Raw genomic sequence first — 24135 nt, 5'->3', positions numbered from 1 at the left:
TGTTTTACATGCAACGTTTAAGTAACCCGCCTCCTGTAAGGGAAGAAAACAAAAATATTTGTACTATGTAAATATGTTATTATGCTTGTACATGTTTTTCAAAATCTTTTATCTTTTCCAGTTCAAAACAAAATAATAGTCAGACAGCCCGCGAACGGTCTGTGTTTAACCAAGGGGGAGTGTGATGCCCTGGCCAGGCCAGGTAGTCACAAATAGGCCCCTGCACAACAACTTCCCTCACAGTTAACAGCAGCCGACCAGAAAACCCTAGTCACCCCCATCAGGGCTAGATAGACACACCGGGGGGCGGAACCAGGCGGTTGGGAGACAGACGCCCACCGAGGAGTTTAGACAGCCCGGGGCGGGAAAACGAAGTTCAGTCCTGTTTAGAGTTCAAGTTGGAGAGGAGTGTGGGCTGGAGCTGTGCCGAGCTCAGGCAGAGGCAAATACCCCCAAATTGAACGGCGCCAGCGTAGGAGCCCTGGTGCCACTGGCTAGGAGGCAGATGGTGGTCTCCGTCTGCAGGAGACGGGAAGACGGCTCGGCAGAACAGAGTTGGACTGGGACAGGGTTGTAGCCCGCCGGTACCTACACTGGGGACCCGACCAGAAACCGTGCACAATGGGGGGTACTCGGACCCTGATGCCAGGAACCAGAACCTACTGGAACTGGTTAATTAACCAATTGAGGCCAGGATTATAGGTCCTGTCCCAAAACGGACCAGGGGAACCAGAACGCAGCCGGCTGCGGGCACCGACCACCATCACCTTGGTTTACCAGAGACTCGTGTGTTTTCTAAATACTGAGTACACCAGCACCCAGCGGCGACCCATCTCCCTGCACCAAACCCCCAACGGGTCCCGGGGTCACCATCCCTGCCCACGGAGGGGTTAACATCTTGCTGCATAACATCTCCCCCGGGTGCCCCGTAACTGCAGCGGTGGTGTCCAATCTCACCACAATCCGTTGGTGGCATCACAAACTTAGTACGGCTCAGTCCGTACATATGCGTCCTACATCCACCATCCCATCCCCTTTTCATTCGGAGTGTCCGCGGGATCCCCCGGGTCCGGAGACCCTCGAGCCACCCACCGGAAGGTCCGGACCCGAGCAGCGGCAGGCTGCTGGCACGGGGGCAGCACAGAAGTATAACAGTATACAGACATTACAACATGGGATCAGAAGTAATTATTTTTTGAGGCAAAATATTTTTTAAAAACAGAGAGGGAAATGTTTGACCTCAATAAAAGAATCATCTTTGATTCTGTGCTGTAATGTCTTTATACTCTTTTGCATCCTCTCTAGCCCAGGAGTTGTGGTGTGATCAGACCAAGTCCCTGTAAGGTCAGACACAACCATTACACAGCACATAGCAGGGACACATATATAAGGTTATCTCAGCACCGAAACATTTATTTTAAACGCATCCAATTGTTGAAATTATTATTATTCCAAGATCTATTGATTAAAATTAAGCTTAAAATGATCTTGTTCATGGGAAAACCCTTTAAAATGGGATTTTTCTCCATCACTAGCACCTTCCCGAGCACAAAGGATAAGACAAACATGTAAATAGTATGGATGACTTTTCCTCTTTTCCTTGTTTTCCTGTTGATTTGTATTCTATTTTAAATCACTGCGTTGCCAACCGTTGGAGTCAGTAATCTGCAAACACCAATGCTCTGAAATGCAAGAACAAGTAAAAGAACACTATCTCTTGTATGTCCAATATCTGCATTATGAACAAATTTAAGTGGGTTGGGCACTTCTGACTGCTGTATTTTACAATATATATATTGTAATATGTATTATGGGTGATGACCATGGTGGCCATTTTGAAGTGAGCCATTTTGGATCCAACTTTCTTTTTTCCAATGGGAAGAGGGACATGTGACATATCAAAATTATTGAGAATTTCACAAGAAAAACAATGGTGTGCTTGATTTTAACATAACTTTATTCTTTCATTAGTTATTTAAAATTTTATGACCACTTATATAATGTGTTCAAAGTGCTGTCCATTGTGTTGGATTGTCAATTTTCTCTTACTCTTGACATACTGAAAGCAACACCGCAGAAGAAATGCTAGCACAGGCTTCCAGTATCTGTTTTTTATGCACTAAAGATGGCATGTTCCCTGAGTTTTTCCTGCAAGGTGATGCATCACCACATTATGGGTGTCAAGTCCGAGCATCACTACATGAACAGTGTCCTGGAAAGTGGATTGGTCATCATGGGCTAGTTGAATGGCCACCAAGGTCTTCCGATCTTATGCCCTTAGACTTTTATCTTTGGGGATACTGGAAGCCTGTGCTAGCAATTCTTCTGCGATGTTGCTATTTGTGTGTCAAAAGTGGGAGAAGAGGGTTGCATTGACAATCCAACACAATAGGCACAATTTTTGAACACATGTTATAAGTGGTCATAAATTGTAAATAACTAATGAACGAATAAAGTTATGTTAAAACCAAGCACAACATTGTATTACTTGTAAAATTCTCAAAAGTTGGATGTGTTACATGACCCTCTTCCCACTGGAGAAAATAAAGTTGGATCCAAAATGGCCGACTTCAAAATGGCCTCCATGGTCACTACCCATTTTGAAAAGTTCCCCCCCTTCCCATATACTAATGAGCCACAAACAGGAAGTTGATATCACCAACCATTCCAATTTTATTTAGGTGTATCAATAAAAATGGCTCACTCTGTAAATTCATTTTGACAATACTTGCCCCCTGCTTCTCTGAATGGTGCCTTACCTCTTTATCCACAGCTTTGACATCAGCATAAGTGCAATCAGATGGTACTTCATTGAACTTTTCAATCTTTTTCACTAAACTGTTATAATTGGCTAGTTTGACCATCCGTTCTTCGTTTTTACTTGATGTTCTGTTAATAAAATTGTATTTAGTATTTGAAATATGATTAAGTAAATACAAAGAGCTTAAAATGTTTCCTGTTTAATAGCCAAGGATTCATCAATAGTGATTAAAATACTCGATCAATACTTGATCAAGCATCGGGGTGCTCAAGAAGCTTGGTACTTGATTGAGTATTCTGGTACTCAGGCGTCATGCTCGAGTCCCCGGCCCGCATGTTTACTGGCTTTTTTTACAGCCAGTAAGCATGCCTGACATTCATAGTAATGCCATGGCCATGTTGGCTACTGGCATTAATATAATTGGTCGGCTGCTAGCCTTACTGCTGCTAGCTGAAAAATCTATTCTATTCTGTTCTGTAATAATACTGCTCTTAGTTTGCAATTAGTCTCCGTTGAGATTCTGGAGTAGGGATCGTGTATTACAGGCATGTCTCACTATATGTATGTTGCTTGCTGTATTGCCATGCCTCCTGGCCATTTTAGCAAGGCCTCGCACTATCTGCAGATCCTTTACCACTTTGAGAGTCATGAATTAAGCTCTTTTTTAACATTGATCCAAAAGTAAAATCAGAGTGTCTTCTGTACGTCCTCTGCTGAATATATTGCCTTTTGGTCATTTTGACTAGGCCTCTTACTGACTGCATATCCTTTACCAGTTTGAGATTCAAGAATTAGGAGTGTGTTCAAAATTGAGCAAAAAGTGGAATCAGAGTTTCTCCTGTATGTCTTTTGCTGACTATATTGTCATGCCTCCTGGTCATTTGGACTAGGTCTCACACTGACTGCAGATCATGTCCCACTTAAGAAGGTGTTCAAAATTGAACCGAAAGTGTAATCAGAGTTTCTCTTGTAAGTTTGTTGTTGGATATTTTGCCATGCCTCCTAAGCATTTTTGCTAGGCCTTGCACTGCCTTCATATCCTTTGCCAGTTTGAGATTCAGACATTAAGAATGTTTTCACAATTAAAGCAAAATGTATTCAGAGTGCCTCCTAATTTTTTGATAGCCCTTGCACTTAGTTCATAGGCTTTATTACTGTAGGGCTAGCTGCAGAAGAAGGGATAGTTTACCATTATCGGAACACAGTATAACCTTGTTTTACGAGAACAATCCGTTCTGGGAGTGTGCTTGTAAACCAAGTTACTTGTCTAGCAAATCAAAATTTTCCATAGGAAATAATGCAAGCTCAGACAATTTGTTCCACAACTTGTTCAATCTCCTGACCTGGACCCCTATTGTGCCATTCCACACATGCACAAACACGCACAAACACACACAAACACGCACACAGACACACATATTATGCTCACCTTACCTTCTGTTCCATTGCCGGCCTCCCAGTTCTTGTAGTTCGCCGGTACAGGATGTGTATCGGGTAACTATCATGACCGATGCCAGAGCTTCCGCTGCCAGGGCGCTGACGTCAAAAGCATGAGCCGCTTGCCTCTGATTGGTCAGCGCGCTGGCTTTGAGAAGCGGCTGACTGAGGAATTTCCTCCATCATCGCGATAGTTACCCGATACACATCCTGTACCGGCAAACTACAAGACCCGGGAGGCCGGCGATGGAACGGAAGGTAAGATGAGCATAATGTGTGTGTGCGGACTGCAAGAGCGGGTCAGAGCATGGTGAAAGTACGGAACCGGAAGTGTGTGCGGTGAGTATTTGCTCATACAGCAAAGCTTGCTCACAAACTGAGTTACAAATTTATGGCAGGCTTTGCTCGTATAGCGAAATACTCGCACAGCAAGTTACTCGTAAACCGAGGTTCCCCTTAGGCAATGTTTCTTTCCTTATAGTCCTTGCTGCTGCAACTTAAAACTAAAAGATGTTTTTTGGCCTCCTGCATATAATATGCACCAGCTGTGCGGTAAGGGACAAGGAAGTGGACATGCTGTTGATGGTCAACACACAGGTACAGATAGTCGCGCATGTGAAACTGCGCTTGCTGCATGAGCCAGCAGTGCCAACAGGTTGTCAATTGGATGGCAGATAATGTTTTTAATATGATCACAGAATTTAATCAGTGTCTCTCCTATCCATCTCTTGCTACATGTACAATCCCTTCTTAGAATTCTAGATAGTCCTTGCAATGAGGGCATTGGCTCTACCATACTAGGAGTCTGAATCCAAAATGTAGTCACAGACCCTTCTCTCGTCTCTTGCTGCATGTACAATCCTTCCTTGGAATTCTGGATAGTTAAATTTGCCTTAGGAAACATTATTTCCTGTATAATGATGTGTTTCTAACATTTTGTCCATTAAAATCAATTTTATCTTCTGTTTTGTACGTTTTATTGTCAGTCTGTAAAAGTGTCTTAATACTCTGACAACATTGTTTTTAGCAGCAACCTTTAATATTAACAATCCATGCTGGCTGCAATGACCTAACCTATGCATTTGGTTTCAATGAAACAGGACCGTTCAAGGAAAAGACAAAAAAAAAATGTTCCCTCTGCTTTTTAGCATGCATAACTTTTTGATTTAGTTTAGTTTTTTTCTTATATATTTATTTATTTACTATTCATATTTCCCACTATTCAACCGATTCAATACATTTTTCAAGTTTTACAGTAATGTAGATAGCGAATTTGTGTAAGGGTTTTGCTTTTTTTCCTTACAAGCATGTCATAGAATCTATTTATTTGGAGGTCTTTGAACGTTTAATAATTACTGATTTTTTTTTCTTTTAGCTCATTTTTAAGTTTATATTTTGTAACATAACTTATACCCGAAGAGATCGAAAAACATTTATATTTTTCTACTTTTTAATTTTTTTCACAGCAACTATGGCATCCATACGGCTGAAAATAGCACACTACACCATAAGTCACTGGCAGAACTGTTCTGGGTCTTCTAGAACCTATGTCGGAGATACCTGGTGATCATGTGATCGCTAGGCCCTTCAGAAGCATGATTAACTGGTTCTGTCTTCTCAGAGTCCCCAATTATAGCTGACAGACGGGGACTGGACCTGCTCCTGCTATATTCCAGAACCTTTAACTCTGTGGTGTAAACTTGCAATAGTGCAGTTAAAGCTCAGGACCAAGTGACATAAATTTATAGCACTTAGTCCTTATGAGGTTAAGACTGTGTAGTCTAACTTCTTACCACCATTAGTTGGCTTACTTTGTGCCAGAAATGTTCACCAAAATTTTGTATCAGTTTTCGCATTGTGTTGAATGTTAACCCACACCCCTTTTTCTTTTAAGCCATGCCCTTTTCAGTGATCCTATGCCCCTTGACCAAACAAGTCAATAAAAAGTGTCTAAAAACCATCATGAATATGGTGAAAGTCATGAACCACAGTTTCTTGGTGTAAATTATGTCTCATTTAGCTTGATGAATAGGCCGCAATATGCGCCTACATCCTGCACACCATTCTTTATTGTCCTTGTCCAATCTAGAACTACCATATTCAAGTATTATGGCGCCAATTCATCAAAGCAAATAACTTTATAAAGTCGGAAAGTTTTTGTGGCTTTTTGCATTTTCATGCCAGTTTAACCCAGCTCCATCAAAACCCGTAGCTTGTCTAATTTGTGATGAGCTGGGGCATTCTTTATGGCAGAAATCTTACTCTAGTCACTGACTGGTGTAAGATTTGTGGTGAGGTGCCTGGAGGCACACACCACTTGTCAGACAAACCTGATTCATTAAGAGGTGTGCGCCTCTTAATGAATTGAGTGTCTTACTGCAACACGACTCCGCATCAAGATTTGCGTGAACGTTGCCACTCTTGAATAAGCAGGGCCTATAATTTAAAACATAATGTCACATTCAGTCCGTGTGCTCTAATGATGAATCAGGTATGAGATACTTGGGCACTGATTGTACATTGCATGATACAGATACAGTAGTATTTCTATATTTGCATATAACTCACATAAACTTAGGAAACATTATTAATATTTCTCTTGTTTGCACATACATTTCATGACAGTAAATAGCTACAGTACATAAAGGATATAAATGTGAATTCTACCTTGAAAGATTTGTATCCATCTGTACTCCCCTGGATAACAACAAAAAAATTGATTTTATTTAATAATCATCACATGTTTTTTCCATTTTATATGCAAATTAAGAATTAACATTCATCAACATGTATTATACATATATTAGTACATACACTACTCACAAAAAGTTAGGGATATTTCTTTTTCAGGTGAGGAAAATGCACTCTATCCTTTTCAGGTGAACTTAATGTGACCTTCTTTAATCTTTTGAATACACATGTCCAACTGTTCAATGTTTCAGAACTTATTGCACAACTTGCTGTTCTGTAACAAGGAGCTTAATGGCAAAATTCACAACAGGTGTTTGATCCATGAATCCCCAATAAATTTCAGTGTTCAATTAGAATTAGTATTAAAACAGTCGTCCTCATATTTTGACATCATGAGACCAAGATGACACTAAACAATTGAACAATAGTACCTCGTTATTCACGGGGGAAAACTATTCTCCTTATGGAGACTTTGCAAGCCAGTCTGGCTGCTTTCAAGTAAGGGGACTTATAGCTGCCATGCCCCTCTGCAAAATATTCAAATTGTCTCTCCAGGACTGGAGACAAACTCTAGCGCAGCGCCACCTATTGGAAGTAGCAATTCTAAAAGTTAAATGTGGATTTTTAACAACCCTTTACATATAACTTAGGATATATATGCCAGATCATAATCCCAATTTGCAGACACGGTGTTTCAGGGTGCTTGCCCCTCGTCAGTGCAAAGTATGGGGTGTCTGATCTGGCTCATGAGAAAGCTATGTGGGGATCACGGGGAACACTATTCTCCTTAGGCCTTGTGCGCACTAGGCGTTTTTGCCGCGTTTTTAGCGGCGTTTTTTACCGCGTTTTTGTGCTGAAAACGCACTGACATTGCTTCCCCAGCAATGTCAATGGGTTTTCATAAGTGCTGTCCGCACACAGCGTTTTTTTTTAGCTGCGTTTTTGTGGTGACCACAAAAACGCAGCATGTCAATTATTTCTGCGTTTTTCACTGCGTTTTTCACTCATTGAATTCAATGAGATGTTAAAAACGCAATGAAAAATGCATATAGCCGCGTTTCTATGACTAAAAACGCAGCTATAAACGCAAGGGGTGGGCAGTACAGTGACGTGTACAGGAAGAGGATTCCTTCTGTTGGTAAACACAGAAGCATGAATCCTCCCGGTACCGTCACCGCTGCTTCCACCTCCCGTCCTGTGCATGTCAGCTCCGTGCGGCGCCATGTCTGGGCGGGAGGTGGAGGCAGCGGCGAAAATCAAAGTGAACAGTAGAAAAAAAAAATGTCATATATACTCACCTGTCCGCAGGGTCCCGGTGCCATGCCCGCTCCCAGCCCCTCCCGGTCCCGCCGCTCTGGCTGTGTGCAGTCTCCCCGGGGCAGGACCTTGCTTGCAGGACCTGGCCGTGGATCACCTGATGCAGTCACCTGACGCATCAGCTGATCGTAGTCTCGCCGGCTTTTTCGCGCCCGGCCGGCTATCAGCTGATCCTGCCGTCAGGGGACTTCATCAGCTGATTACCGGCAGCTCTTGCAGCGATCGGACGGGATCAGACTCCTGTCCAATCGATCGCTCCAGGAGCTGCCGGTAATCAGCACAGCACATAAGTGAGTATTATTTTTTTTTTTTTTTTCTACTGATGCATCAGCTGATTGTATAAAAGCCGATTATACAATCAGCTGCTGTGTCATGTGATTCACATCCTTGAAACTGACACATCATCTGATCGCTCTGCCTTCCAGCAAACCGATCAGATGATATTGGATCCGGATTGGACGGCGCGGGACCCTGACCCAGGATTACTGCGGAGGGGGGTTTATTTCAATAAAGATGGAGTCACTAATTGTGTTGTGTTTTATTTCTAATAAAAATATTTTTCTGTGTTGTGTTTTTTTTTATCTGTACTAGAAATTCATGGTGGCCATGTCTAATATTGGCGTGACACCATGAATTTCGGGCTTAGGGCTAGCTGATAATATACAGCTAGCCCTAACTCCATTATTACCCGGCTAGCCACCCGTCACCAGGGCAGCTGGAAGAGTTGGATACAGCGCCAGAAGATGGCGCTTCTATGAAAGCGCCATTTTCTGGGGTAGCTGCGGACTGCAATTCGCAGTGGGGGTGCCCAGAAAGCATGGGCACCCTGCACTGTGGATTCCAATCCCCAGCTGCCTAGTTGTACCCGGCTGGACTCAAAAATTAGGCGAAGCCCACGTCATTTTTTTTTAATTATTTCATGAAATAATTAAAAAAAAGGGCTTCTCTATATTTTTGGTTCCCAGCCGGGTACAAATAGGCAGCTGGGGGTTGGGGGCAGCCCGTACCTGCCTGCTGTACCCGGCTAGCATACAAAAATATGGCGAAGCCCATGTCATTTTTTTTTTCTTTTTGGGCAAAAAACTGCATACAGTCCTGGATGGAGGATGCTGAGACTTGTAGTTCTGCAGCTGCTGTCTGCTCTCCTGCATACACTAGTGAATGGAGGATGCTGAGACTTGTAGTTCTGCAGCTGCTGTCTGCTCTCCTGCATACACTAGTGAATGGAGGATGCTGAGACTTGTAGTTCTGCAGCTGCTGTCTGCTCTCCTGCATACACTAGTGAATGGAGGATGCTGAGACTTGTAGTTCTGCAGCTGCTGTCTGCTCTCCTGCATACACTAGTTCTGCAGCTGTCTGCTCTCCTGCATACAATGAACATTTTGAAGAAGGAAATGACATCAGACTTTTTTTTTTTTTTTTTTTCATCAACAATCTTTAATGGCATTGTGCACTGATTTAAAACGCAGTGAGCAAAAACGCAGCAAAAAACGCACCAAATCGCGGCAAAAACGCACGCGTTTTTGCCGCGTTTTTTAGCCGCGGGTGCGTTTTTTAGACAAAAACGCACATAAAAACGCAGCGTGAAAAAAACGCCTAGTGCGCACATACCCTTATGGAGACTTTGCAAGCCAGTCTGGCTGCTTTCAAGTAAGGGGACTTATAGCTGCCACGCCCCTCTGCAAAATATTCAAATTGTCTCTTCAGGACTGGAGACAAACTCTAGCGCAGTGCCACCTATTGGAAGTAGCGATCCTAAAAGTTAAATGTGGATTTTTAACAACCCTCATTATTGTGAGGCTTCAAGCAAGATGTTCTCAGATAGAAGTGAATTCTGAGCTTAGGGTGCAACAGAGATGCAGAGATACTAGAAAAGTAACAGAAAGGCATAGAAGAGCATGTCCTTTGGCCACATTACACATTGATGACCCCTTCATTGTGAACAATATCCTTTGGAACTGAATGATGAATATCACACAACTACATTTAAGGGAGATGAGGGACACCCAAATGTCACATCAGACCATTCAAAACCATTTACATCAGTGTGGTCTGAGTGCTAGACAACTTGCAAGGGTACCTGACCACACCACCATGGGCCAGGGAGCAATTATACTGGATGAGGGACCAATGGGTCTTAGTGCTGTTCACTGATGAAAGTCAATTCAGGTTGAACAGAAATGATGGCCACCAACGATGTTGGAGACATCTGAAGAGCGCTATGCATCAGTCACTGTTGTCACCAGATGAGACTTTGGTGGTGGGAAAGTGTGTCTAATTAATACAGAGCTGTCCTACACTTTTGTAAATTGTACAATATGCCCCTACTACTTGAATAACCTCATTAATCCAATCATTGTGCCTCTGCATGAACAACACAGGCCTAATTTCATCTGCATGGATTACAATGATCCGGCTCATAGAGGTCACATCATTAGGGCTCGGCTCCTTCAGACTGGGGTACTTCAAATGGAGCAGCCTGTACTTTCTCCAAACCGGAATGCCATAGAAAACCTATAGGATTAGCTGAGTTGCAGTGTAGAGGCTTGTAACTCTGTACACAAGAATCTCAATGTCATGAGGGTTGCCCTTCAAAAAGAATGGGAGGCCATACCTCAGCAGACAATAATTCGATTAGTGAACAGCATGAGACATCATTGTCAATCTATAATTGATGCTGAAGGCCTCATGACTATTTATTGAGACATTAACATTTTTGGGGGGTATACCAACCACTGTTGGCTTTTATTTCAAGAAATTGTTTGAGATGAGGAAATCACCATTTCATGCTTCTGCTTAAATGCCCTACTTTTATGATACAATATCACTGTAGAGTGAACTTTTTAAATTTTCCATAAATATTGCCCAAAAGCCAGTCCGATCACATGATCGGACGTCAGTCGTAGTGACACTCGCATGACACTCGGGTCCTGCTGTGCTGCCAGCGTGAGCAGAGTGTCATACAAAGATCACATTAGTCCCCCGTGTGGCCCCGGCCTTAGACAATACATGTGCACAGCAATGTCATTTTGACCTTGCTGTGCATTATGTGCTGTTCATGCAGCGTCTATACAGTGTTTTCAAGTGGATTCCAGGTGGAATTTGCCTGAATAAGACATTCTAAGCATGTACCCTAAATGATCCTGCTGTTATTAATATTTATTTATTTTCAGTAAGGCTACATTATAATCCTGAGATTAATTCACATTTCTGTAGGTTTCCATGTTGAAATCTCCCAGTATTCAGCTTACTTAACTTTTATTTATTAATTTGATACTGGAAATACCAACTTTTCCACTTTATCTAAACTCTTAGGCTGGATTCACAAATCCATGTGTTACAGTCTGAAAATGGACTGTGCATTATGGACTGGCCTTGGGTCTCCTGACCCAAACTTGTAACCTTTATATATGCTTATGAGGCTTTTGAATGAGTCAGGGAACCCACGGCCAAGCTATGCATAACTGACAGGAATGCACAGATGTGTGAATACAGCCTTAGCATATATTCACATTGGTAATATTCATCTAAATATCACTCACAAAAACATCTGCAACAAGTCTGCTTTAAGTGAGCATATAGTTAGTAGTGTGTCCGTCAACTGTAGACTGTTTTCAACAGAGATTAGCAGAATTATGACTAAATCTCTGGACAGCTTCTATGTGAGGATCAGTAAGGTAAGTGATGCATCTATATCCAAAATACTGATTTTGCTGTAGATTATATTGTCATGTAAACTGCATAAAGTAAAGTTTGAAGGTTAGCATCCACTCTGACCTTCAGTCATTCATTAGAAATCACATCAGGTAATAAGTAATAAAGGGCCAAATAAGATGTGTGTTATTGTTTTAGTGTAATGCTAGGGGAAACTTGGAACCAAGGAATCAATTTTGGGTCAATAGTTTGCAATTTAAGAGAGGTCCTGTCATTTACCAGAAATATGCAATTTTTAAACTGCTGTAAATGCCACTGTTTTCCTGAATCTATCATTTGTTTGTTTTCTATTTGATCCTTTCCTTTTCTAATATACAACCCTCTCTTCCTTGTATATAAATCTATACTTTTTATCCAGCTGGGTATGGTCCTCAAGAAGACTTCCATAGAGAAGAGTTGAAGACCACAATCACTTGTCTAAAAAATGTTTATAGGTAAGATGGGGCCATGTATCAGGCATATAGAGGATGAGGAACAAAAGAAAAACACTGTTTCAGGATTACAACGGATAAAATATTACATATGTATGGCAAGTGACAGGTCATCTGCGAGTTAGAGCTCAGGGTCAGATCCTGCCTCGCAGTGTGATGCAGAATGATCATGATGTTGCATAACCGCATATCATTATTTAGAACCTTAAGACTTACTGAAGATTCTTTCCCAATTTTTCTGCTTTTGCTTGAAGTTTCCGGATATTTTTAATGTCCTCCTCAGACTGTTTCATTTCCCATTTATGATTTAGATGTCTGTACAGCGTTTCTGCTAAGTTTTCCACTAAATTCAGCTTAAATCTAAAAAAAAACCCAAACACATTAAAAGTCAACATTTTGTAATCAATTATTAGTTTGTCTGTACAGTAAAGGGGGCTTTACACGCTACGACATCGCTAATGCGTTGTCGTTGGGGTCACAGAATTTGTGACGCACATCCGGCCGCATCAGCGATGCCGTTGCGTGTGACACCTATGAGCGATTTTGCATCGTCGCAAAAACGTGCAATATCGCTCATCGGTGACATGGGGGTCCATTCTCAAATATCGTTACTACTGCAGTAACGAAGTTGTTCCTCGTTCCTGCGGCAGCACACATCGCTCCGTGTGACACCGCAGGAACGAGGAAGCTCATCTTACCTGCCTCCCGACCGCTATGCAGAAGGAAGGAGGTGGGCGGGATGTTACGTCCCGCTCATCTCCGCCCCTCCCCTGCTATTGGGCGGCGGTTCAGTGACGCTGCTGTGACGTCGCTGTGACGCTGAACAAACCGCCCCCTTTAGAAAGGAGGCGATTCGCCGGTCACAGCGACGTCGCAGGCAGGTAAGTATGTGTGACGGCTCTGGGCGATGTTGTGCGCCACGGGCAGCGATTTGCCCGTGTCGCACAACAGATGGGGCGGGTACCCACACTAGCGATATCGGTACCGATATCGCAGTGTGTAAAGCGGCCTTTAGCCATTTTTGCTTGTTTAATACTAAATAGATACATTGTCCCCGACACATTGTAAAATATGTCAGTACTGGACGTTAGTGTGTTATCTGACATTACAACTTCCTTAGCTCTTGTTATGTTTGATGACACGTTAAAGACTCACTAAAGTATTTTTCTTATTTATTAAATCAGATGTTGACTAATTTTCTTTTTGTATTTACTATATTTTTTTAAATCTATTGTCTGGATAAGATTATAGAACTACTTTCCTCTGTTAAAGGTGTGGTCCCAAGTCCAAAGTAATTTTCTCCCTATGTCCCTATTTAGTGCCATAATCTAAACTATTTTCTAACATACTTGAATTAAAAATTGCCTACCGGTCACTCACCTAGCTGCTTTTCTATTTCTTTCTCTTCCTTTTTGATGACACTTTGTTTTGGAAACCCAATGCATGTAGGGATACTCAAATAAGGTGTCATCAGAAGTCAGATGTTGCGGTCACAGTCTCAGTTTCTGTCCCTCCCTGAAATAAAGCATCATCAGTGACGCTTGTTTCAGGGGCTGGGCTAATGCCTGTGTACTGTGCACCAGGTGGCCCAATTCTTGGAATGGAGGAGTGGCACAAGTCAGGAGGTAAGCATGAGGTTTTTTTTTATTTTATTCAGCACACTAGGGAGCAGTCAAATGGGGTTGCACACTAAAGGACAACCCCTTCAAACTGATTTATTTTTCAAGTGCAGAAATCCGCTTATAAAAGAGCATTATTACATGAGGTCACATAAGTCATGATCAGTACATTTGTAGTCAACATACTACAAATTTCACCTAATTGACTTTTCTTTATTATCTAGTATTTTGCAGTACATCCTTAGAGTATCTTTAGAGGGCATCAGTATCTGATCACTGGGGATCTGAATCTTTGCACCCTGGAGATATGATATGTGAAGGGGCATGGCACAGGAGTTAGTACTGAAGCCTTTAATATTAATATTCTTCTGCCTACCTGCATAGCATTTAGACAGTTACTTAACAATTGCAGCATGCACTATGTAGGTACTGTAGAGCAGGGGTTCCAAACCTGTGGCTTGGGATCCACATGTGGCTCTCGGGCCCATGCTGTGTGGCTCACAGCTGTCTAACAGCATGTTGTATTAGCACCTGGTCTAGAAAACTGTACAGAAACGCAGATCTCTACTGGAGACAGGATGATACTACCTCGCGGAGGAGATAATTGAAGCTGGATGTGACAATGTGGAAGGAGTGCTTGAAGCCAGAATAGTTAATAAGGGTATTGTGGAAACCCCTGTATCTTGGTATACTGCCTTAATGTGATTTTTGTGGAAAGGCTTTAGCTGTCATTATATTGGTAAAAGAGCCTTGAGTATTACAACTGTAAGGGGGGAGCGGGAGATGATTGTTGCTCATGACATTCTCTCCGAGCTGAATGTGGCTCAATACCCTCTCTCATAGCCAAATATGTTAGTTTTAGAACAGTTGAAGAACGAAGAGCACGGGTAGGGTGATTGACAGATATGAGGGAGGAGATGTATGGTGGTCTGAAACTGTGGAGATCTTTGTGGGTGAGAGATGTAAGTTACAAGTAAGTTGTCTTCTGCACCAGATTAGAAACATCAGAGGATTGCCTGTAAAGAAATACAACCCTGAAAGCTACATTCAGGGTTGATCGGAGAGAAGAAACTTTAGTAAGATGGAGACCCATCAGTAGAGCGTTGCAGTAGTCCAGATGAGGAATGGATAAGATTGACAGTATGAGTTTTTGCAGTTTCAAAAGTGAGAAAAGGTCAGTGAGTGATTAGAGTGGAAAAGATGAGTGAGTGAGTTATTGGATATGGGGAAGAAGGTAAACTTGTGTGTCAAATATGACCCTAAGGCCCGTTTCACACGTCAGTGAAAAACACAGACGTTTTTCACTGGCGTGTAAAACACGCACATGTCCCTGCGTGTGCCGAAAATCACGGCACACGTGGGTTGTCTAAGTGCAATCCGGGCTCCGTTCTCCGTGGCCCGTGATTGCACTTAGAGATTCACTCACCTGCGCCCGCTCCCACTGTCCATGGTGCTGATCGCTCCCGCGACGCAGCATCCGGCCGGCGGTGACCCCTGCAGGAGCTGCTTCCGGGTCGGTTGTGTCGCGCATAATGAATATGCGCGACAGTAATCAGCCGGCTTAGAAGCAGCAGGGAGAACGGGCTGCAGAGGACATCGCTGGACGCCGGGTGAGTTAAAATGTTTATTATTTTAAAAGCACGTTTTTTTCTGGCACGTGTTTCACGGACCACACCACTGCGTGGTCCGTGGAACATCAGTGATGCCAGTAAAAAATGGACATGTCTCCGTGCACCAATCACGCACACGCGGGTACACTGCACGGAGACACGTGCAGTGAAAAATCACTGACGTGTGAGCAGACCCATTCATTATAATGGGTCTGTGTATGTCAGTGATTCTGGTGCGTTTAAAAAAAAAGCACAAACGTACCAGAATCACTGACGTGTGAAAGGGGCCTAAGACAGCAAATGTGCTGTTTAGTAGTTATGGTTGAAGTACCCAAAGTAATTTCTATATAAGGTATAGTTAGTTTAGCAAAGCGGGGGGAAACATGAGAAGTTCAGTTTTGGAGATATTCAGTTTCAGATAGAGGCACGATGTGACGTTGGACACGGCAAACAGTCATTGGAATTTTATATTAAGGTGAGGGGTCATGTTCGGACAAGTGTACCATCAGCATATAAATAGTGCTGGAAACCATATCTGCTAATGGTTTGTCCATAAGGGGCAGTGTATAGACAAAATAGGAGGAAACCTAGGACTTAAACTTGACAGCCCCGAGAGTAAGGGTAAGTTCACACAGTGCGTTTTCTCGTGGTGTTTTTGCGTGTTTTTCGGGTGCGTTTTTGCTCAGAAAGCTGCATGACTTTGCTTCCCCAGCAAAGTCTATGAGTTTTCATTTTTGCTGTCTGCTCACAGCGGGTTTTTTTAGATGCGTTTTTGTGGTGCCCACAAAAAAGCAGCATGTCAATTATTTTTGCGTTTTTCACTGCGTTTTCCACCCATTGAGTTCAATGAGATGTTCAAAAACACAATGAAAAACACAAATTGCAAATATAACTGCATTTTAGTACGTTTCTATGACTTAAAACGCAGCTATACATACATGGGTTTGGTAGTACAGGAAGAGGATTTCTTCTGTCAGTAAACACAGAAGCGTGAATCCTCTCGGTACCGAAACCGCTGCTTCCACCTCCCGTCCGGCGCCATGTCCGGACGTGAGGTTGAAGCAGCTGCTAAATCAAAAGTGAACAGAAGAAAAAAAAAAGTCATACTCACCTGTCTGCAGATTCCCGGTGCCATGTCCGCTCCGAGCTCCTCTCCCGGTACCGCCACCCCTGCTCCGGCTGTGTGCCGGCTCCCAAGCACGTCCGATGGCTGCAGGACCTGGCGGTGGATCACCTGATGCAGTCACCTGATGCGGCACCTGACGCATCAGCTGATCGTAAGTCTCGCAGTGACGCCGCCTTTTTACCGCCCGGCCGGCTTAAACGATCAGCTGATGCTGTCAGGAGACTTCATCAGCAGATTACCGGCAGCTCCTGTAGCGATCGGACGAGAGTCAGCACGGACGTGTGTAGTTTTTTTTGTTTATTTGTTGTTTTTTTTTGCACTGATGCATCAGCTGATTGTATAAACGGCTTTTATAAAATCAGCTGATGTGTGATGTGATTCAGGCTCCTGAACCTGACACTTCATCTGATCATTATGCCTTCCAGCAAACTGAACAAATGAAATTGGATCCGGATTGGACAGCGCGGGACCCTTGACCCAGGACTACGGTGGAGGGGGGCTTCTTTATTTCAATAAAGATGGAGTCACTAGTTGTGTTGTGTTTTATTTCTAATAAAAATATTTTTCTGTGTGCTGTGTTTTATTTATCTTTAATAGAAATTCATGGTGGCCATGTCTAATATTGGCGTGACACAATGAATTTCGGGCTTAGGGCCAGCTGATAATATACAGCTAGTCCTAACCCCATTATTACCTAGCGAGCCACCCGGCATCAGGGCAGCTGGAAGAGTTGGATACAGCGCCAGAAGATGGCGCTTCTATGAAAGCGCCATTTTCTGGGGTGGCTGCGGACTGCAATTCTCAGCGGGGGTGCCCAGAAAGCTTGGGCACCCTGAACTGCAGATTCCAATCCCCAGCTTCCTAGTTGTACCTGGCTGGACTCAAAAATTGGGCGAAGCCCACGTCATTTTTTTTTTAAATTATTTCATGAAATTCAAAAAAGGGCTTCCCTATATTTTTGGTTCCCATCCGGGTACAAATAGGCAAATGGGGGTTGGGGGCAGCCCGTACCTGCCTGCTGTACCTGGCTAGCATACAAAAATATGGCGAAGTCCACATCATTTTTTTGGGGGGGCAAAAAACTTCTGCATACAGTCCTGGTTGGAGGATGCTGAGCCTTGTAGTTCTGCAGCTGCTGTCTGCTCTCCTGCATACACTAGTGGATGGAGTATGCTGAGCCTTGTAGTTCTACTCCCCTCCCTCTCCCTCCAGCATACAGTCCTGGATGGAGCATGCTGAGCCTTGTAGTTCTGCAGCTGTCTGCGCTCCTGCATATACTAGTGGAGAATGAAGAACATAATGAAGAAGGAAATGACATCAGACCTTTTTTTTTTTTTTCAATAATCTTTAATGGCATTGTTAACTGATAAAAAAAACCGCATAAAAATGCAGTGAGCAAAAACGCAGCAAAAAATGCACCAAAACGTGGTAAAAACGCATGCATTTTTTTCCGCGTTTTTTTCCGCTGGTGCGTTTTTTGCCGCTAAAAACGCAGCGTCAAAAAATGCAGTGTGTGAACTTAGCCTAAGACGTAGGAGGGGAACCAAGAGAGAGCGTACAGTGAGGAGGAGTGAGGAGGATCTGGTGATCCACAGTGTCAAATGCAGCTGAGAGATCTAAGAGACTTGGCCGGGTACAGTGACCATTACATTTAGCTGTTAGTAGATTGATAGAAGGGTATTTTCTGTAGATTGTAAAAATAGATGGGCACAGATCCTGCAGTGCCAAAACCCTTCAAACAGCTGCTCAGAGAATTGTTGGGAATCCGACCGCCATCATTCTGAAATTTATGACGTATCCTAAGTATAGACTTATCCTTTATGTTATTTATACAGGATAATAATTGCAAGTAATTTGACTAGAATTATGACTTTGGATAAGTTTTTTCTTTATAATGTAATGAAAATTTACTTACGCAAAAAAAATTGCAGGAAGTTTGTTCATTTTCTCTAGTTTTTCAACCAGCAGGGGGAAATATTTGCAGCAGTCTACCTCAGAGGGCTCTTTAGTTGTAAGGCTTTTCAGCACTTTTGAGACCTTAAAAAAAATTATCACAATTTGATGCCTCCATTAATATACATAATACTTAATAGGATTTTACAGCATTAAAAAAATAGGGTTACTTTCTTTCAAAATCATGACCACACCTGTCCAAGGGTTCTTTCTTGCAGCTCAGCTCCATAAGGCTATGTGCCCATGGGACTCTGTACCCGCGTTTTTTTACCGCGGAAAACCTGCAGATTTATCTGGATTTTCCAGATAAATCCGCAGGTTTAAGCAAGTAGAGACACTCCCCATGTTATCCTATGAGACATGGGGAGTGTCTGTGTCCATGCTGCGGTATGTGCGGCTGAGGAATATGCTGTGGATGTCCCGCAGCCGCACATAACTGCATGTCAATTATTCCTGCGGAAATCCGGGCCCTCCACTATGGGGATAGAGTCCGGGACTTCCCCAGGTAAGTCGCACGAATGACCGCAGGTTTACCGCAACTATTTCGCTGGAATACCGGCCGTACCTGCTGAGATATCCGTGGGTGCTGTGGGCACATAGCCTTAGGCAAGAAACCTGCGGCCGTACCTGCTGAGATATCCGTGGGTGCTGTGGGCACATAGCCTTAGGCAGGACTTCAATTCCATCACCATGGACTAACAAGGAATTTGGGATGGTGTGACACCATGGCTAGTAGTGGCACCAGCGATCCAGGTGTTTTGGGTAGCGGGTTGAAGGGAAAGGGTCAATGGGAATGGACTGTCACAGTAAGAGGCTGCAACAGAGTAGGCTGAGCCACCGACTACCGCTAGAACCGGTATAGTTCCCAAGTGTTTTTACTGTTAGACTCTGTGAGTTGACTGTTCAAGTGTATTGCCTCCCCTGTGTGGGAAGAGTATTTATGACATAACCTGTTATTCTTTTACAGTTTGAAAAAAACTCAAAAACCTCTGGGTGCCCTGTAGCTCGGGGACGAGCTATGTTTAACCCAAGGGGGAATGTGATGCCCCTGACTATATCAGGGTGTTACAGGGGACTGCATCCTCTCTTCCTATGATGCAGGACCTACCCCCCATGGTTCCAGGTTCCTGAAAACCGGTATCACGCCCTTCAGCACCACAAATCCCAACCACACCTCACATCATGACCTGTCAGACACACCAGTGGGTTAGTCTAGCTGTAAAAGGGCCACCCACCTAGGGGTCAGGCAGACTGGTGGGAGGGAAGGAAGTCAGTTGAGTTTGGAGTTGAGAGTAGCCCTCAGTGAGTGAGGAGCTGGGAGTTGTAGCTCCCTGGAGTCACAGGGTATTGGGAGAGGGTGCCCGGACTTAGTCTTGGAGGACGGTCGGCATTGGGAAGTCCAGTAACCGGACCGGTACCGAGCACGACTGGGTACAGGACCCTAGATCAGGGAAGAGCTTTAGGCACCCTGATAATTAACCTGTGGAGGACAGTCTCTTTATGAACTTTCCCCAAGATCTCAGAGATCAAAGGCACCAGCACAACGAGGGGGATGGGGTTTTCCAGCTGATGCGACCCACTGAGATCCCAAGTGCCAGCCATGGAGAGCACAGCTCCACTACATATAGGGAGCAGGACCCTGACAGCTTCAGGCCAAGGGGTCACAAGAACAACTAAATTTGTGCATGGAGGCAGGCTCCGGACCATTAAAGTGATACCGGTGGGAGCGGATACCCAGACGGGCTCCCTGCAGTTGCAGTGGTACCCAGAGACTTTGGTTAACTACAGTGTGTGTCTGCTTCATTGACTGCATCTAACAACACAACAACTTGAGTGAGTACACCGCCCCTCTCCCTGTATCCTGTCTGCCCAGCAAGCCTGCACAGCACCGTCCACCAACCCTGCAGAGTCCCAGGGCCTCCCTACCTGCGGAGGGACCTGTCATCTAGCTGCCCCCACATCATCCGCCCCGATACTCCCCTCAGCAGCGGCGGTACTCCCCTATTACCGCACCCCGCAGGTGGCGTCACAAACTATTTCCCTGTAAATATCCCCCCCTTTCAATTGAGTGGCCGCTAAGCCCCGGGTCCGGGGACTCTCGAGCCATAGCAATCCTGGATCCGAGCAGTTCGCCTGCTTAGGGGCGGCACAAGAGCAATTCTGCTCTGATCAGAAGAAATGAACAAGTGATCAGAGTGTGCAGCGATAAAGTCTCCTAGGAGAACTAGTAAAATAAGTAAAAAAAATGTAAAAAAAAAAGTTTTAAAAATATGAAAAAATAAAAAGACTACAAGTTCAAATCACCCTCCTTTCGCATCATTGAAAACAAAACCGTAAAAAAAAAAATATCGCTATGTTCAGAAATGCCCGATCTATCAAAATATTAAATCAATTAATCTAATCACGACATAGTGAGATAATAATTCCAAACGACAAAATTTACGTTTTTTGGTCACCACAATTTTTTTTAAAAAAGCAATAACATGCAATCAAAACGTAGCATCCACACAAAAATGGTATAATTAAAAAAGTCAATTTAATACACAAAAAATAAGCCATTAATGAGCCCCAGACCCCAAAAACATGAGAACGCTATGGGTCTCAGAAAATGGCACCAAAAGGGCTACTCATTTTTTGGACAAACTTCTGTTTTTTTTTTAACCCCTTAGATAATGGTAAAAATGAACATGTTTGTCATCTAAAAACTCGTACTGATGTAAAGTATCACACCAGTGATGATTAGGAGAAGGAAATACTGGGCACTATCCGCACTCAGCAGAAAATGGTCTGCCATATGAATCAATATACACCAAATCCATTAGATTGAGTACTGACATCTGAGAGTGGAAAAAAACGTGGTGCTCATTTCTCAGAAAAAACACTTGCTAAACAAGAAAAAGGTAGAATGAAAGGCACTCACCGGGATGATGGTGTCAAAAAACCTTTTATTCCATCATTTGGTGAAAAGTGAAGGCATTGGGGAGGGAGGTACACGGGGCACGTTGGACAACGGCCTTTTCGCGTCTGTATATGACGCTTCTGCGGGTCCAAATGACGGAATAAAAGGTTTTTTGACACCATCTTCTCGGTGAGTGCCTTTCATTCTACCTTTTTCTTGTAAAGTATCACACCTACACATCGGTTTTACCATATAATGAACACTGAATAAAAGACCCAAAAATAATCATACAATTGCGCTTTTTGCAATTTCACCGCACTTTGATTTTTTTTTTCCCGTTTTCCAGTACACAATATAGCAAAAACAATGATTTCATTCAAAAGTGCAACTCATCCCGCAAAAGATAAGCCTTCATATGACAATATTGACGGAAATATAAAAAGTTATGTCTCTTGGAAGAAAGGGGGAAACAAAAAACAAACAAAAAAAAACAAAAAAAAAAAAAACAGAAAATTGCCCGGGGGTGAAAAGGTTAAGCAAAGGTACGGAAAATGTCTGCATCAAGAATCATTTTTATACAGGAAAATGCTCCATTGCATGCATTAAAGAACTCCACTGTTTGTCTAGTCAGTAAAGGCCGTAAAGAAAAAGAATGACATGGCCCCTTTCTCTCCTGATGTAAACCCTACTGCGGACCTTTCTTAAGTGGGACATTTACAGTAAAGGCAAATAATCATCTCTCTGAACAGTGCCTAGGAGGCTGTAGTTAGTGTTGCCAAAACGTGATTGGCAACAGATTAAGAAACTGACAGACTCCATGATCTTTTTACTGTTATTGAAATAACTATAAATATAAGAAATGTATTTTTGAACATTTTGAGCTGTTGATGATTATTCTCACTTTATCAGATGGAAATAAACAATTGATGTGGAAAAAAGTAAGTAGCATAATAATTCTGCACACCAATAGTTGCCCAATAATTGTACACACATAGGTATTCTCCTAAGAAAGACAACACCTCACTTTTACTTTCTTAAAGGAGTTGTACACTTCTCATTCCACTTGTTCACTCACATAAAAATAAATAAGCCTATACTCACTTCCGTTGCAGCCGCGGTACCAGAGAGGTCTCAAGCTGCATTCTCGGGGCCAACATGACATTATTATGACACACGAGCCAAATCAGCGCTGGCTTCCTCCTCCCTTTGGATGTTTGAGCAGAAAGTGAGCACAGCGCTCACATCCTGCTCAAATGTCCGATGGCTGGGAGACAGACACCGGGCGCTGATTGTCATGGAGCTCACGTGTCATAACAATGTCACATGGGCTCCAGGTACACGGCTTTACACATTGCTGGAACTGCGGCCGCAGCAGAGGTGAATATAGGCTTATTTATTTTTACGGGAGTGAACAAACGGAATGAGTAGAGGATGTCCAAATAGTAGACAACCCTATTACAGGACTCCATTCTCTGTGCATTGGCTATTGTTGAGAACCACAGCTCATCTCCTATTCAAATAATACCTAAACAATTATCTATGGAATACTTGAGATATGTAAATATTTCAATATATTACCTTTTTATCATGTCCTTTTTGAACCCAGTCAATGAATTCTTTTTTCAGCGCCTTTTCATACTCAGTTGCATCATTTTTTGTTACGATTATTTTGTCCTTCAAATGTATGTTCACTTCAGGATCTAAAGACTGTAGGTTAAAAAAGGTTGAGAATAATTTGAAATCTCTTTTTAGACAGTGCAAAGGTTATATTTACAATATTAAAGTACACTGCCTTCCTTGTTGCTATATATATATAATATATAGGCTGGGCCATAAGTATGGATACACCCTGATAAAATGGTACTGCTTTTATCAGGTACTGCTCTCGGTGTGTCAAGAGTGGGAGAGAGAATCGCGTTGACAATTCAACACAATGGTCAGCACTTTGAGCAAATCCTTTAGTGGGTTACTGTCATTATTCCATGTCACAAACGTGTCAATAATAATGAATAAAGCTACGTTAAAAATGAGCACACTATTGTATTTCTTGTGCAATTCCCTGTGTTTGATGTGCACATGGCCCCCTTCGCATTGAAAGTAAAATTGAATTCAAAATGGCGGCTTTGCAGATGGCCGCCATGGGCGTCACCTGGCCTCAAATGTTTGGCCCCTCCCGTGTACTAATATGCCACAAACGGTAAGGTGATATCAGCAATCTCTTCCATTTTATCAGGGTGTAGCCATACTTATGGCCCACCCTGTGTGTGTGTGTGTGTGTGTGTGTGTGTGTGTGTGTGTGTGTGTTTGTGTGTGTGTGTGTGTATAATAATATATAGAGCTGAAACCAGAAGTTTACATATACTATCTAAAAAGACACATGCATGTTTTTGTCACCAGGAATTTCAGGATTTTATTTAGGGATATCAGATTACAGAGGGGGCTGAATACAAATGCACATCATGATTTTCAGATTTATATTTTTAAAACATTTAGAATATCATATAGTATTTCCTTTATACTTCACAAATACTTGCTACTTAGTGTTGGTGTATCACATAAAATCCAAATAAAAAACAC

General features: G+C 42.9%; 1 protein-coding gene across 2 annotated transcripts in view; it reads right to left on the bottom strand.

Annotated features, from left to right (window-relative positions):
- LOC142309813 (putative ATP-dependent RNA helicase DDX60) overlaps window positions 1-24135 on the bottom strand; it is a 420704-nt gene that overhangs the window by 126796 nt on the left and 269773 nt on the right. For both annotated transcript variants that reach the window (XM_075347271.1, XM_075347272.1), the window contains 5 exons: window positions 23137-23265; window positions 18622-18743; window positions 12568-12711; window positions 6866-6895; window positions 2760-2889 (listed from right to left, as the gene is read on the bottom strand). In XM_075347271.1, coding sequence (XP_075203386.1) covers window positions 2760-2889; window positions 6866-6895; window positions 12568-12711; window positions 18622-18743; window positions 23137-23265 — 555 coding nt within the window. The remainder of the gene's footprint in view (window positions 1-2759; window positions 2890-6865; window positions 6896-12567; window positions 12712-18621; window positions 18744-23136; window positions 23266-24135) is intronic.

The sequence above is a fragment of the Anomaloglossus baeobatrachus genome, chromosome 1 (genome assembly GCF_048569485.1).
Source record: "Anomaloglossus baeobatrachus isolate aAnoBae1 chromosome 1, aAnoBae1.hap1, whole genome shotgun sequence".
NCBI lineage: Eukaryota > Metazoa > Chordata > Amphibia > Anura > Aromobatidae > Anomaloglossus > Anomaloglossus baeobatrachus.
Note: the sequence above shows the minus strand (reverse complement) of the source record. Positions and strands in the feature narration are given on the sequence as shown.